The 15284-nt window shown below is 45.8% G+C and overlaps 2 protein-coding genes across 2 annotated transcripts in view; one reads left to right on the top strand and one right to left on the bottom strand.

The window, feature by feature from the left end:
- Positions 1-4869, top strand: part of cenatac (centrosomal AT-AC splicing factor) — a 50637-nt gene extending 45768 nt beyond the window's left edge. Inside the window, exons 11-12 of the mRNA XM_038778801.1 lie at positions 4202-4334; positions 4520-4869. Coding sequence (XP_038634729.1) covers positions 4202-4334; positions 4520-4571 — 185 coding nt within the window. The 3' untranslated portion in view covers positions 4572-4869. The remainder of the gene's footprint in view (positions 1-4201; positions 4335-4519) is intronic.
- A 298-nt stretch (positions 4870-5167) lies between these two features.
- LOC119953918 (40S ribosomal protein S25) lies at positions 5168-14083 on the bottom strand. The gene is made up of 5 exons (XM_038778586.1): positions 13967-14083; positions 11462-11557; positions 8416-8599; positions 5892-5990; positions 5168-5227 (listed from the first exon to the last, which is right to left on the bottom strand). Exons 1-4 carry the CDS (start codon positions 13967-13969, stop codon positions 5896-5898), a joined length of 378 nt encoding a protein of 125 aa, XP_038634514.1. The 5' UTR covers positions 13970-14083; the 3' UTR covers positions 5168-5227; positions 5892-5895.
- Positions 14084-15284: the final 1201 nt, after the last annotated feature.

Here is a 15284-nt window from a genome sequence, read left to right as displayed (position 1 = left end):
ATTGCTTCACAGCTCCAGGATCCCAGGTTCGATTCCCGGCTTGGGTCACTGTCTGTGCAGAGTCTGCACATTCTCCCCGTGTGTACGTGGGTTTCCTCCAGGTGCTCCGGTTTCCTCCCACAGTCCAAAGATGTGCAGGTTAGGTGCATTGGCCATGCTAAATTGCCCTTCGTGTCCAAAATTTCCGTTAGTGTTGCTGGGTTATGGGGGTAGGGTGGAGGTGTGGACCTTGGGTAGGGTGCTCTTTCCAAGAGCCGGTGCAGACTCGATGGGCCGAATGGCCTCCTGCACTGTAAATTCTATGAAATATTGGACATCAGGTGTCGTCCCATCACAAATCCTGTCTGGTCATCCCCTATTACCCCCGGAACACAATCCTCTATGCGTGTGGCCAAGATCTTTGCCAGCAGTTTCACATCCACGTTCAACAGGGAGATCGGCCTATATGACCTTCAGCTCCGGATCCTTATCCAGCTTCAAAATAAGGGAAATCGATGCCTGCAATAACTTTGAGGGGAGCACCCCCCCTCATTAAAAGCCTTTACCAGGAGTGGCCCCAGCAGCCTGGAAAACTTTTTTATAAAACCCAACCGGGTATCCGTGAGTCCCCAATTGCATCACCCCCAACCCATCTATAACCTCCCCAAGCCCAGTTGGGGCTCCCAGACCCTCCACCAACTCCTCATCTATCCTCGGGAACTCGTCTCTTTCCCCCCCCCCCCAAAGGAATCGCTTCATACCCTCCTCCCTGGGTGGGGGGTGTTCCGATTTATACAATCTACTGTAAAAGGAGGCGTTATGATCCCTGTAGAGACTAACAAACCAAAGAACAAATGGAATTTAACAAATGATCCTGATTAGAAAACAATGCTTAAGATTACACTTTTTTGCAGGGCAGCATGCTGGCGGAGTGTTTAGCATTGCTGTCTCACGGCGCCGGGGGTCCCAGGTTCGATCCCGGCTCTGGGTCACTGTCCGTGTGGAGTTTGCACATTCTCCCTGTGTTTGTGTGGGTTTCACCCCCACAACCCAAAGATGTGCAGGGTAGGTGGATTGGCCAGGCTAAATTACCCCTTAATTGGAAAAAATGAATTGGGTACACTAAATTTTAATCACTTTTTGTAACTTTAATGATAAATTAACAGGCAAATTGAAGTCAAAAATGAACTACAGTTTTTTGGAGGCCAGTTGAGCTCAGTTGGCTGGACAGCTGGTTCATGATGCAGAGCGAGGCCAGCAGCGCAGGTTCAATTCCCGTACAGGCTGAGATTATCCTTGAAGGCTCTGCCTTCTCAACATTGGCCTTTGCCTGAGGTGTGGTGATCTTCAGCTTAAATCACCACCAGTCAGTTCTTTCCCCTTGAAGCCTATGGTCATCTGGAACTGTGGCGAATTTACATAATTTTAAATTACTCATTAAATAGTGAATACAAAGATTTAGATCTCAGATTTACTGAATGGTCAGTCAAGCCTATATGGCATCAATTTGAAAATGAAAATCGTTTATTGTTACAAGTAGGCGTCAAATAAAGTTACTGTGAAAAGCCCCTAGTCGCCACATTCCGGCACCTGTTTGGGGAGGCTGGTACGGGAATTGAACCTGTGCTGCTTGGCCTGCTTTAAAAGCCAGCTACTTAGCCCTATGCTAAACCAGCCCCCGAGTCCTTTGAAAGCTCTCAACCTCCTTGGGTAGAATTCCAGCTCTTTTCTGAGTATTTGGCCTCCCATCCTCTGCTACCAGCAACTCAAGTCAATCGGAGTTCTTCGGGCACTTCTGCAGAATCTTCTCAGCTCTGCTCACGACAACTCGATGCCGTGGATCCCCTCAGCACCTTTATCCGAGCAGGCCATGACAACCTTGTGCAATGTATGGCTACACGCACTGACAAGAACAGCTGCAACATCCTTTATATTTAAATAATTTGCTTGTTGGCAGCTCCTGGATTCAAACTTATTTTTCATTTTCAAATGCATCGTTCTCTTCTGCACCTTGTCACTTGGCATGTTTCCACGCTCACCCCTGGATAGTGTGATTGTGGGCTTCTGCACCTGCCCTATTGAATGTAGGCAAGCATTGCTCTGAATCCCACCAGATCATGCCACACAAAGTGAAGTCAGGTGGGACAAGGGTATGTATGCCTGCTACCTGCCCATGGCAAGATCGAAAGAGCACGCCCCAAAGGAGGAACCCAACCCAGTTACGCTGTCCCTCCCAAAACAGTCTGGTGCCACAGCTGAGCCATAGCTGTGAGTCCACCTCACTCATCTGCCAGCCACCCACTGTGGACATCACAGGAAGAGAGCTTAAAACGTTAAAAATGTTAAGAGCATTTTAAAATTAGTGATGCTCAAGGTCAGAATTGGGATATTCAGTTGTCGCGGGGTTGGAGATTACATAGGCCACAGAAGAATTTGAAAGCCAGAATGAAAATGTTGGACTTGGAACCAACGCAGATCAGTGAGCACAGGGGTAGATATTTGAATGAGATGTGGTGAGTTAGAATAAGGGCAAGAGTTTCAGATGAGCTCAAGTTTTAAATGACCATTTAACATGCAACCCATATTTTTCTCTTCTGACTAGCTAATGGCAGCACAGTGGTTACCACTATACCAGGGTCCCAGTTCAGGTCCCAGTTCAGGTCCTTGCCTTTGTGGAATCTGCATGTTCTCCCCGTGGGTTTCCTCAAGTCCCGAAAGATATGCTGTTAGGTGAATTGGACATTCTAAATTCTCCCTCAATGTACCTGAAAAAGCACTGCAATGTGGCAACATGGGGATCTTTCACAACTTCATTGCAGTGTTGATGTAAGCTGACTTATGACACTAAAAGATGATTATTCGTGGCACTGAGGACCTGGGTCACTGTCTGCATGGGTCTCACCCCCACGATCCAAAGATATGCAGGGTAGGTGCAGTGGCCACCTGGGTACTCCCTAAAAGGATTGTTAATAGCATCCCATTCTCCTGATTGTTCTCTGTACCCATTAAGGCAATGAGGCATTTTGTAACCATTTTAAAAATGTTCAAGGGCACACAATAGAGCAGTGGTTAGCACTGCTACCTCACAGCACCAAGGTCCCAGGTTCAATCCTGGCCCACTGTCCATGTAGAACATAGAACAGAACAGGCCCTTGGGCCCTCAATGTTGTGCCAAGCCATGATCACCCTACTCAAACCCACGTATCCACCCTATTCCCGTAACCCAACAACCTCCCCCTTAGCCTTACTTTTATAAGGACACTACGGGCAATTTAGCATGGCCAATCCACCTAACCCACACATCTTTGGACTGTGGGAGGAAACCGGAGCACCCGGAGGAAACCCACGCACACAGGGGGAGGACGTTTGTATGGTCTCATCCCCACAACCCAAAAGATGTGCAGGGTAGGTGGATTGGCCACACTAAATTGCCCCTTAATTGGAAAAAATAATTTTAAATGTTCAAGCCACCCTTTAATTTATTGTCCTAAATATATGCTCTAGTTATGGTATTCCTGACCAAAGGAACTATTTGGAAACCATTTTTTAAGATCACCTCTTGGGCTTCTCTGCTCTATTGGCCAAAAACACAACTCCTCAAATGATGACCCTCAACTGTGAATCTCCTGTGTGCATATTAGTTACAAAGAACAATACTTGAAATAGGCCAAGTAGAGATGAACTTCATTGTTTGCAGTGGTTAGATAATGAGCATATGGATTTGCAGTTCTGTATTTGAAAGTCAAATTTGGAAAGCCACAAAAAGCTAATTGAATGCTATATTTTGGGGAAATATCAGACTAAAACCAGTAATTGGGAATCTATATAAAATCATAGTTGGAAGGGTTTGAGAGTTATATTCAGAATGTTGAGGCAATAGCGGGTGGTGCATTACCATGCTGCCTGGTATTAGCAAATACAAATTGGGAAATATTCATTTGAATACAGGAGATTTGATGGAGGGACTTGAAATTGATAGAGAAATGGGATAAAGCAGGGCAATGAAGGTTATGAAGCTGCAAACTGCAGGTAATTAACTCTGACCATGTTGACATTCAACCAGTTCGATAACAAGGAAGGCATAAGATTAGGACCACTGCTAAAAGGTAGGCCAATATCAAGCTCCATTGAAGACAAAGTAGCACTTGCTAACTTACAGAAACTTCGAGCAGATTTTGTACAATTAAATTCACCAGGTACTCAAGATTTGTTTTAATTTCAGAAGAGAAGGAGAAACTGAAGAAACTTCCTCCAAATAGAGTTGGTGCCAATTTCAACCACACATCGGAAACTGACGATTCCTGGTTGCCGTCGTTTGGCCGAGTGTGGAATGATGGCAGGAGGTGGCAATCCAGGTTGGGGAGATTTTGCTTCTATAACCTTAATTACCTAGCTTCCAGCCTCCTTTGATATGCACTCAATTACCAACAGGTTTCATTCTTTTGCGTGGTCAGTGACTTAATTGGTACTAACTCCTAGCCTCAATATTTGGCTGCTACACATTGTCCACCTCCTTGAACAGACTTCTTTCATTTTGCAGGCATCAGTTCAGGTTAGAGGAAGGCAAAAAAAGAAAACGGGACAAGAGATGACCAGAGGAGATTTTTGGAAGAGAGGAAAATGGTTGATACTCTGTTAAATATTTAATGTTAGCTACTATTATTACTACACATCCTGTATAAAAACATTGAAATGTTTTGTACTCTAATAAATAGTTGAATTCCAATACAATAACCAGGAACTGTAAATTATGATCTCACTAATGGTACAGTTTGATTTATAAGCCACTATCCTAACTGCTGGCCTAACTATTGTAAACTAAAATTCAATGGAAAAAAGTTTGTTCATAAGACTTCAATTTCCATGCAATAAAACTTAATAGAAATTGAATTATTTGGTCAGCTCCGTCCTTTCATACCACAGCAAACAACTACTACATACACAAGCACATTGTTAGGAGAAAAATCAATGAATAGCATTTTCATGTAAACCATTCCTGGCCATGTATCTGTGCTACCAACAAAAACATATTACATAGTCTATCATGAACTCAAATGCATGTCCCCAAAACAAAATACTACCTCTCAGCACCATCCTAACCTGACCAAGGGGGTACATAGGATATTCTAATATTTGTGGTCTAACAACCCGCAGAAGCAAATAGTCAATCAATCACACAACACAGACATTGTGGTACAAGAGTTTTATTTTACATTTGTGTCTAAATATCTTCAATTCATCCCAGAACCTGAAAAGAAAAAGGAAATAATATTTAGACGGTTAAGTTCAGACAACTAATCTGAAAATTCTCAACCTAAAATAAGGTTAAATCTTCAGATACTTCCATTAGGTTTAACCCAGGGTAAACTTGATATCTAAAATTAGTTAATGGCAACAGTCATTTTACTAGTTCCATATGCACGTACAAACTATTCACTCAGACTGGCCCAATTCTGACCTAATATCTACTCTGGTGTTCTTCCAAAGGAGCAACTGTTGTGAACACCAGGGACTATAATCTTAACTGATGCTCCGCAATCATGACCGGTGATTAGAATGCCCCTCAGATGTCAGGGTTGATACAGAAAAAGGGTAAAAATCAAATTAACTGAAGAGTCTGCATCCAAATCAATCTTGCATGCCTCGCTATTTAATGCCGTAACCAGCAGCACGGCTAGAGAAACTCAGCTTTGAAACTTTACCGAAAGGCTGACTACACTACTGGAAAGGATTCAGAAGTGCAGGTTGCCTCATACAACTCCAGTCTGCTGTGGACTCAGAACATTTAGATGGGGAACATGCACTCTTGCTCATTATTGAAAGTTCAGAGAGGCACTTCATTCCCCCAATGAAAAGGACAGGAAAGATCCGTAACCGCTACAAGCAGATACTGATAGCTGTCCAAACTGTACCTGTTTAAGCATCATCTGCAGCAGCAGGTGCATCCCCTCCCTTGGTGTTTCGTGTGTAGATAACCTGTGCTCTGTGTTTGCACACCAGCTTGATCATACCTACAAAACAAAAAGTTACATGGGATAGTATTTTTCAAATTCCCCCCCCCCCCCCCCCCCCCCCCAACAGGACCCACTTTTACCTGCTGGCCAACCTCTGCAACACACAATTTGCGCTCCCCTTTAATGAGACAGGGGAGCTTGCTTGGTCCTCACAATCACTCTAATCAGGTTCACAGGAGGGCAATGAGTATGTGTGGGTTTCCTTCCACATGTCCAGAGGTGCTGTTAGGTAATTTGGACATTGAATTCCCCCTCACTGTGTCCGAACGGGCTCCGGAGTGTGGCAACTAGGGGATTTCCACAGTAACTTCATTGCAATGTTAATGTAAGCCTACTTGTGACAATGAAGATTATTATAGGGTGGATAGGTGGGCTTGAGTAGGATGCTCTTTGTAAGGGCCGGTGCAGACTCGATGGGCCGGCTGGCCTCCTTCAGCACTGTAAATTCTATGAATATATATATCAGGGAAAGATTCGCCAATTCCTTTGAGGTCAGGAAATGTCTTTGTACAGGGCAATAGCAACAAAAACTCAACACTGAATACTCCTCTGAAAAGCTACACCAGAAGGCCGACAGCCTCATGGACTAGTGGCGTGTTTTTAATATGCTGTCACAGGTAAGCTGCAAGGTAATTTACCCAGGGGTCTCAAACACAAAATTAGTTTTCACCCACCACTTCCAAAACTTCTCTGGAAAGTTGACAAAAATGTCGATCAGCACAACCAGATGCGACTGAATATGGCTTACCAGTCTATTGATAGATCCCTTTTTATTTTTAAATTTAGAGTACCCAATTCTTTCAGTCCCAATTAAGGGGCAATTTAGCATAGCCAATTCACCTATCCTGCAATGCTCTTGCAGAAAGCCCTGTGGATTAAACATGAGGAGCATTTGGGGACAGGGGTTTGAGCAATAATTCAGCAAAGTGCCCAGTCACAGTTTATTGTAAGATGTTGAAAAACAAAAATTTGTTAATTCTACTAATTTTATTAAAACAAACTAAACTTTATGGGGCAGCACAAGTGACTAGCAGTGGCTTCACAGCATCAGGGTCCCAGGTTTGATTCCCTGCTGGGTCACTGTCAGTGTGGAGTCCGCACGTTCTCCCCGTGTCTGCGTGGGTTTCCTCCGAGTCCAAAGACACGCAGGTTAGGTGGATTGGCCATGATAAATTGCCTTTAGTGACCAAAGGTTAGGAGGGGTTATTGGATTACGGGGATAGGGTGGAAGTGAGAGCACAAGTGGGTCAGTGCAGACTCAATGGGCCGAATGGTGTCCTTCTGCATTGTATGCAGAACCATCATCCATATGAAGTGGCACACTCAGCCAGGACCTATTCATCTAAACAAAACTGTAATAACTAAAATGAAAAGCTGTTTTAGAATGGCGTCATATTTGGTCATTTACCCAAAATCCCTACCAGGGACTACAGCAGCCATGTAACAGGTACACTGCGATCTCCAATCTGACCCAGACATATATTGTATCTTCATTGGAATCATCACCACGACGACAAAGCATCCTTAAGGTGACTGTTGCTGCACTTTCCTGTCAATTCCTCATAACCCTCACAGATCAAGCCTGTCTAACTCACCGACATCAGTTTAATGATTTGGAATTCCAATATCCATAAAGAAATTCCCCTTCGTCTTAAACCGATATTGCAAAACTATGCCCCTCTCCAGAGGGCCAGCACAGAAGGGATGGGTTGAATGGCCTCCATTCTACGACCGACAGGCAATAGACGGAACCCCACAAACTATGCCAAGAATTGATTTAATTAAATAAATAAAATAATTAAATAAATAAAATAGTTTGTTTCTGAGTAACTGTGGGGCAGTCAGGAGTCTGTACAGAGAGATGGGCTGAGGAAACTACAATCACACCCTGAACAAAGATAATATAGAACATTTACACCCAAAGAGCCAAAATGCTATGCTGCCATGTCATTATTCACCACGCAAGCTCAAATCTCACTAACCGTGAACATGTTCTACGTGACAAGCAACGGAATTGTTTCTAGGAGTAACGTGGTGGTAGTGGTTAGCACTGTTGCCTCACAGCACCAGGAATCTGGGTTCAATTCCAGTCTTGAGTGAGTCAGTGTGGAATTTGCACTTTCTTCCCATGCCTGCGTGGGTTTCCTCCCACAGTCCAAAGATGTGCAAGTTAGGTGGATTGGCCATGCTAAATCTGTCCCTTAGCATCCACTGTTACATGGGGTGACTGAATAATGGGGATAGGGTGGGGGTGTTGGCCTACAGGGTGCTCTTTCGGAGGGCCATTGCAGATTCGATGAGCTGAATGGCCTCCTGCACTAAGGATTCTATGATTCTGGGCATGATCTCTTCCTAAATCACACCAAAAAGCCACTGAAACATTGAAAAAATAACCCAAAGATATGTGATGGTCTGTGATTACCTTTCGCAAGCAGCTCCTGCAGGGCAGCCCTGGCCAGAGAACCTCTGATCTTTAGTCTTTCAGAGACAACTGCAGGCGTGATGAGTTTGTAGTTCGGCACCTCTTTCAGCAGTTTATCATATGTGGCCTTGTCAAACAGGATCAAGTTGTTCAGCTTGTCTCTCACTTTTCCTTTGGACCACTTCTACTCGATTGTACAAAAACAAGGATTGTGGTTAGTAGGCTGCAACACATCTGCAGCTTTAGCAAAACATGTAATTATCAATGCACTCAACTGGAAATACCAATAGAAGAGACAGAAATTGGTGACACACTAAGTAATTACAATCCCACCACATATAACAAGCACGTTCATGCTAATGTGATTTGCCTGTTATGTAGTGGGCGATAGATCTATTCGAATGAAAACATTTCAACAGTTGAACTAACCTAATGGTTCAATTATCAGCTTCTTTAAGTCTTCATACCCTGACTGTGCCCCTCAGTTGAGTGCAACCAGCCAAAGATGACTTCAGGTAGTATCACTCCAGTCACAACCGAGCTATTAGCATGACTGCCAGGGAATTTTCACAGTAACTTCATTGCAGTGTTAATGTAAGCCTACTTGTGACAATAATAAAGATTATTATTATGTTACTGTGAAAATCCGCTAGTGGCCACACCACAGCACCTATTCGGGTACAGAGGAAGAATGTCCAATTTACCTAACAAGCACATATTTCGGGACTTGTGGGAGGAAACCCACGTAGACACGGGGAGAACGTGCAAACTTCGCACAAGCTGGGAATCGAATCCAGGTCCCTTGGGCTGTGAAGCAACAGCGCTATCCACTGTGCTACCATGATGCCGCAAGGTTCAATCTTTAGCCTGTAAAAAATTACTGATTGCTGGCTGGAAAGGGACAATAAAGCAAATAAGAGGATAATGACAACTTCTACACACTATTGCTTTACAATGATCTATGTTGAAAGTGCTTGGCAGAGCTACGTTGTAAACAATTAACATTCTGATCCTCCAAAGATTCATCATGAAAGGGATTAGCCAGCAGCAGGAACATGAAAATCTCTCCAGTCAAGATGGTTAGGAAACAGTGTTCCTGAAAAACTGCAAGCTATGGACAACAAGTTACTCTAGCTCTCCCTGGCCACTGGGGAAACAGTGAAAATGATTGAGGATTCATTTGTTAGCCCTTGAAGGCAACAGATCCAAATGATCTTGCTCACTGGTGCTACTTTCTTCACTCTTCAAACAATCCTATTTGTACTATATAAAATGTCTGTCAATGGATTGTTTAAGTGACCCAACAGTAATTTCACCAAAGCACATTTAACTTGAGGTTTTACTTTTTATTTAAAAAAAGTGTTATATCTTTATACCATCCTGTAGCTTTACTTCCCAAGAGAACAGAAGGTAAAAAGATTCACCAGTCTCCAGACCGGACTCAAAGTCAGGGTTGTAAAGAATCAACAGATGAAAATAAGCACCATGGTGTATATACATACACACTGGCTTCCTCCAGTTATTTCAGCTAGCACAATTAGAACTCAATCAACCCCACCATTCCAGAACCAAATACAGACTGATTCTTCCAAAGTGAGTCAATTAAATTGAAGTTGATAAATTTCTATACCGAGTAATATACGCTAACAGTCAGAAAACAAACTTAATACAACCAACACAAAAGAAAACATTGGAAACAGCACTCAACAAGGGCAGGTAACATCTTCAAAAGAACAGATAATTGCTGTGTGTCCTAAATGTTCAATTCCCCTTTCCAGATCTCTTCACAGATGCTGACTGGCCCAGAGAGCTTTGGTGTTTCAGCATTTGAATCTTTTCCTTTACAGTTCATATTAGGGAGGCTACGAAAATATAAATTAGGAGTAGACCATTCAGCCCATCAAGCCTACTCCTCATTTGATAACACAATCTGATTGTGGCTTCAATTCTACTTTCTTTTTTTTTCTTTTTACCCACCGGCTTCATTACCAAGATGATCCCAACAAGCGACAAAACTTCACACCCTCAAAATGTCAATGGCTTCATTTCAGTGGCCAGAGATTACGTACACTGCTAACAAGTGACTTGGGTCATGTTGATGCCAGCAGCTCAGTCACGGTACAGAGGGGATTACTGCTTTAATGCTGAGACCCATCTCAGATTTGTAAAAAAAGAGTGTTGACTGTATAATAAGTAGTGAAGTTGGGTCAAGTCCAGAATTCACTGTGGAGTACAGGCCACTATTCTACCAAAAAGCCCAAATCCAAAAAGCACAAGTGATCTTTGTGGAAAACTAGGGCTCTCTGGAGCCAATTCTACTTTCCTAACCACCCCAATATCGTTTGACTTCTCGTCAATCAAAACTCAATCAGCCGTAAAAATATTCAATGACCCTAACTACCTCCACTGCACTCTACAGAATTGAATTCCACATAGGAATGACCCCAAGGAGAATCAATTCTCATCTGAACCTTAAATGGGAGACTGTTTTTTAAACTGTATCCTCTAGCTCTAGGAATTTGTATGTTTCAATAAGATCACCTCACATTCTTCTTAATACAGGCCCAACCCACCCACATAAACTAACTCCTTCATCAGTTGATTAAATCAACTCCGAACTACCTCTGATGATCTTTAAGACCAAAACTCTGCACAATACTCCACTGATGCGATCTCACCACTTTTCCCTACTTTTATATTCCATTTCCCCTTGCAATAAACATTAGATTTGTCTTCCAAATGATTTGCTGCACCCCCAGATTAACATTGTGATTCGTATACCAGGATACCCAGATTTCTCTGCGTCCCAAAAGTACTGATAATCTCACGATTTAAATAATTTGCCAAAACAAACAAGTTCACATTTTCCCACATCACACTTCATGTGTCATTGTTTGGCTAGTTCCTTAACTGATCTATAGTCATTTGCAGACTGTATATGTCTTCTTCACAACTCACTCCCTTGTCTTTGTCATAATCAATTTACCATTCATTCAAGACACTGATAGATTGTAAATAGTTGAGGAAATCTACATAAAGGACATACCTTCTTCTTGGCCTTGCCTCCAGTTTTGTTTACTGGATCTTTATCTTTTTTGCCTCCTTTCCCCCCATCTTTCTTCTTCTTGTCATCTTTAGGAGGCTAGAAGAGGAATTTCATAGACGATTATATCAACTGCATAGTAGCGGCTTCCAATAACATACTGCGCGATACAAAGCTTCTCAATTAACCTAACCCTCCAACTAAAAGCAATCATCTCCAAACCCATCAGTAATTGATGCTGGGAGATCACACCCACTTCCATGTGGATGGCTAAAGGAACAGCCAGCGATCTTGCCTTTCCATGGGATCACCCAAATCCATTTATCGACCTTTGCCCCATACCCTTTTGAAGGTTTTTTTGGGGGGGGGGGAAGAGATTCAATAACTCACATTTTTAAATTAATATTCGATCAATCACCAATTGTGGAAGAGTTCCAAACTTCCGCTTCCCTTAGCTATCAGAAATTTATTTTAATTGAGTGGTCTGGCTCTAATGTCTTTGATTAGTACTTGACCCCACAGCGAGGTGAAAGTTCCTCTCCCATTTATCTGCTCCTTTTAATATTGATCAACTCTCCCTTTTAACCATCTGAATTCCACAGAACATGGCCCAAAATTTAAAGCAAAATCCACCTTGTAATGACCCTCAAGGGACAAGAGAATCGCTCCTCATTCCCATCTTAAGAGTGGGGTGGGGGTGAGAAAGAGGTTGGGGGGGGGGGTGAGAGAAAGAGGTTGGGGGGGGGGGGGTGAGAGAAAGAGGTTGGGGGGGGGGGGGGTGAGAGAGAGAGGTTGGGGGGGGAGAGAGAAAGAGGTTGGGGGGGGGGAGAGAGAGAAAGAGGTTGGGGGGGGGGAGAGAGAAAGAGGTTGGGGGGGTGAGAGAAAGAGGTGGGGGGGTGAGAGAAAGAGGTGGGGGGGTGAGAGAAAGAGGTGGGGGGGTGAGAGAAAGAGGTGGGGGGGTGAGAGAAAGAGGTGGGGGGGTGAGAAAGAGGTGGGGGGGTGAGAAAGAGGTGGGGGGGTGAGAGAAAGAGGTTGGGGGGGGTGAGAGAAAGAGGTTGGGGGGTGAGAGAAAGAGGTTGGGGGGCGAGAGAAAGAGGTTGGGGGGCGAGAGAAAGAGGTTGGGGGGTGAGAGAAAGAAGTTGGGGGGGTGTGAGAAAGCGGTTGGGGGGGTGTGAGAAATAGGTTATGGGGAGGGTGTGAGAAATAGGTTATGGGGAGGGTGAGAGAAAGAGGTTGGGGGGGTGAGAGAAAGAGGTTGGGGGGTGAGAGAAAGAGGCTGGGGGTGTGAGAGAAAGAGGTTGGGGGGGCGAGAGAAAGAAGTTGGGGGGTGAGAGAAAGAAGTTGGGGGGTGAGAGAAAGAAGTTGGGGGGTGAGAGAAAGAAGTTGGGGGGTGAGAGAAAGAAGTTGGGGGGGGGGGGTGTGAGAAAGCGGTTGGGGGGGTGTGTGAGAAATAGGTTATGGGGAGGGTGAGAGAAAGAGGTTGGGGGGTGAGAGAAAGAGGTTGTTGGGGGGTGAGAGAAAGAGGTTATGGGGAGGGTGAGAGAAAGAGGTTATGGGGAGGGAGAGAGAAAGAGGTTGGGGGGGTGAGAGAAAGAGGTTGGGGGGGGGGTGAGAGAAAGAGGTTGGGGGGTGTGTGAGAAATAGGTTATGGGGAGGGTGAGAGAAAGAGGTTGGGGGGTGAGAGAAAGAGGTTGTTGGGGGGTGAGAGAAAGAGGTTATGGGGAGGGTGAGAGAAAGAGGTTATGGGGAGGGAGAGAGAAAGAGGTTGGGGGGGTGAGAGAAAGAGGTTGGGGGGGGGTGAGAGAAAGAGGTTGGGGGGGGTGAGAGAAAGAGGTTGGGGGGGGTGAGAGAAAGAGGTTGGGGGTGGTGAGAGAAAGAGGTTGGGGGGGTGAGAGAAAGGTGGGGGGGTGAGAGAAAGAGGTGGGGGGGGTGAGAGAAAGAGGTTGGGGGGGTGAGAGAAAGAGGTTGGGGGGGGGGGGAGAGAAAGAGGGGGGGGGGGGGTGAGAGAAAGAGGTTGGGGAGGGTGAGAGAAAGAGGTTGGGGGGGGTGAGAGAAAGAGGTTGGGGGGGGTGAGAGAAAGAGGTTGGGGGGGGGTGAGAGAAAGAGGTTGGGGGGGTGAGAGAAAGAGGTTGGGGGGGTGAGAGAAAGAGGTTGGGGGGGTGAGAGAAAGAGGTTGGGGGGGTGTGGGTGAGAGAATGTGGTGGGTGGGGTGAGAAAGAGGGAGCAGCGTGTTTAAACAGCGACCCCCACCCCCAAAAGGGAAGGGGGCATCCTGATGCGCAGGCGCTGCTCCCACAGTCCAGGGTCGGTTGAGGGGGGGGGCGCCGCTAATCCAGGCCGCGGCTGCTGGAAACGTGGGCCGGGCCTTCCCTCCTCAGCCCGGCCCCGACATGGGGACTGGGTGGAGAGGCGGCTCCTGGTGACTGCCGCCGGCTGGATGGCAAACCCTGACCCCTGCCGCCCCGCGGCCGGCGGGATTCCCGTCGCCGCCTCGCTCCCCTCTCTCACCATGTTGTCGCTTCAAGATGTCGGCGTGGAAAAGGAAGAGCCCCTGCTCCGGCAGCCCAGGAAACCCCGGCGAGGCGGCGGCTTCCGGTTACCGGCGGCTTCCGGTTACCGGCGGAACTGGCGTCACGCCGCTTCCGGCTTCTATGGAACACACCTCAGCCAATTGGGATCCAGCTCTTGAGTTCAGCCCAACTTTGTTGGAGTTGCTTCAGTGGCGTGGTGTTCAAATGTTCACTGTTGAAGAAAATGCAAAACAAGTTAGTAAAGTGGCCATTGTCCCTGATGACCACAGGCTGCTTTCCCCTTTGATGTTAATAATCTTCACAATAATAATAGTCTTCACAAGTGGGTTTTGCATTAACACTGCAATTAAGTTACTTTGAAAATCCCCTAGTCGCCACAATCCGGCGCCTGTTCGGGTACACTGAGGAAGAATTCAAATGTCCAATTCACCTAACAAGCACGGCTTTCGGGACTTACGAGAGGAAACCGGAGCACCCAGAGGAAACCCACACATACAATGGGAGACTCCGCACAGACAGTGACTGAAGCTGGGAATGGAAACCGGGTCCCTGGCACTGTGAAGCAACCGTGCTAACCACTGTGGTGCCGTGTCACCATTGTACGGGAGGGGAGGGGGGGGGGGGTGTAGAGCTGACTGGTGGTGATTTAACCTGAGGAACCCCACACCTCAGGCAAGGTTGAGAAGGCGGGACCTTCGTGAATAGCCTCAGCCAGAACGGGAATTGAACCCACGTTGCTGGTCTCGATCTGCATCACAAACTAGCTGTCCAGCCACTGAGCTAAACCAGTCCCGCCAGAATTCACCCCCTGACCGAAAATCGAACCCGGGCCACAGCGGTGAGAGTGCCGGATCCTAACCACTAGACCACCAGGGAAGCTAAAGCCGCAAAAGTCCCAGATGACTATAGGCTGCTTTCCCCTTTGAGGGGGAAAGCTGAGGGGTGGTTGTTTAACCTGAGGACTACCACACCTCAGACAAGGGGTAAGGTTGAGAAGGTTGGGTATTAGTGTGGGATAATAAACGTCAACGAATCAATATATAAACCACACAACATTTCTTGATGCCACCCGATATATTGACCAGAGAACAGTTGTGCTGTTTAATGTATTCATTCAGGAGGTATGGGCATCGCAGGCGAGGTCAGCATTTGTTGCCCACCCCTAGTTTCCCTTGAGAAGCAGGCGGTGAGCCGTCTTCTTGAATCGCTGCAATCCATGTGGGGCACATTCCTGTTAGGAAGGGGGTTCCAGGACTTTGGCACAACAACAGTGAAGGAACAGCGATACAGTTCGA

The sequence above is a fragment of the Scyliorhinus canicula genome, chromosome 19 (genome assembly GCF_902713615.1).
Source record: "Scyliorhinus canicula chromosome 19, sScyCan1.1, whole genome shotgun sequence".
NCBI lineage: Eukaryota > Metazoa > Chordata > Chondrichthyes > Carcharhiniformes > Scyliorhinidae > Scyliorhinus > Scyliorhinus canicula.
The sequence above is the reverse complement of the archived record's forward strand: the minus strand, read 5'-3'. Positions and strand labels throughout refer to the sequence as shown.

Excerpts from the sequence above, each read along its gene's own strand:
- LOC119953918 (XM_038778586.1), bottom strand. Across the intron at positions 8,600-11,461 it reads GAGGCAAGGCCAAGAAGAAG|AAGTGGTCCAAAGGAAAAGT; the intron begins GTATGTCCTTTA and ends ACAATCGAGTAG. Across the intron at positions 5,991-8,415 it reads GCAGGAGCTGCTTGCGAAAG|GTATGATCAAGCTGGTGTGC; the intron begins GTAATCACAGAC and ends TTTGTTTTGTAG.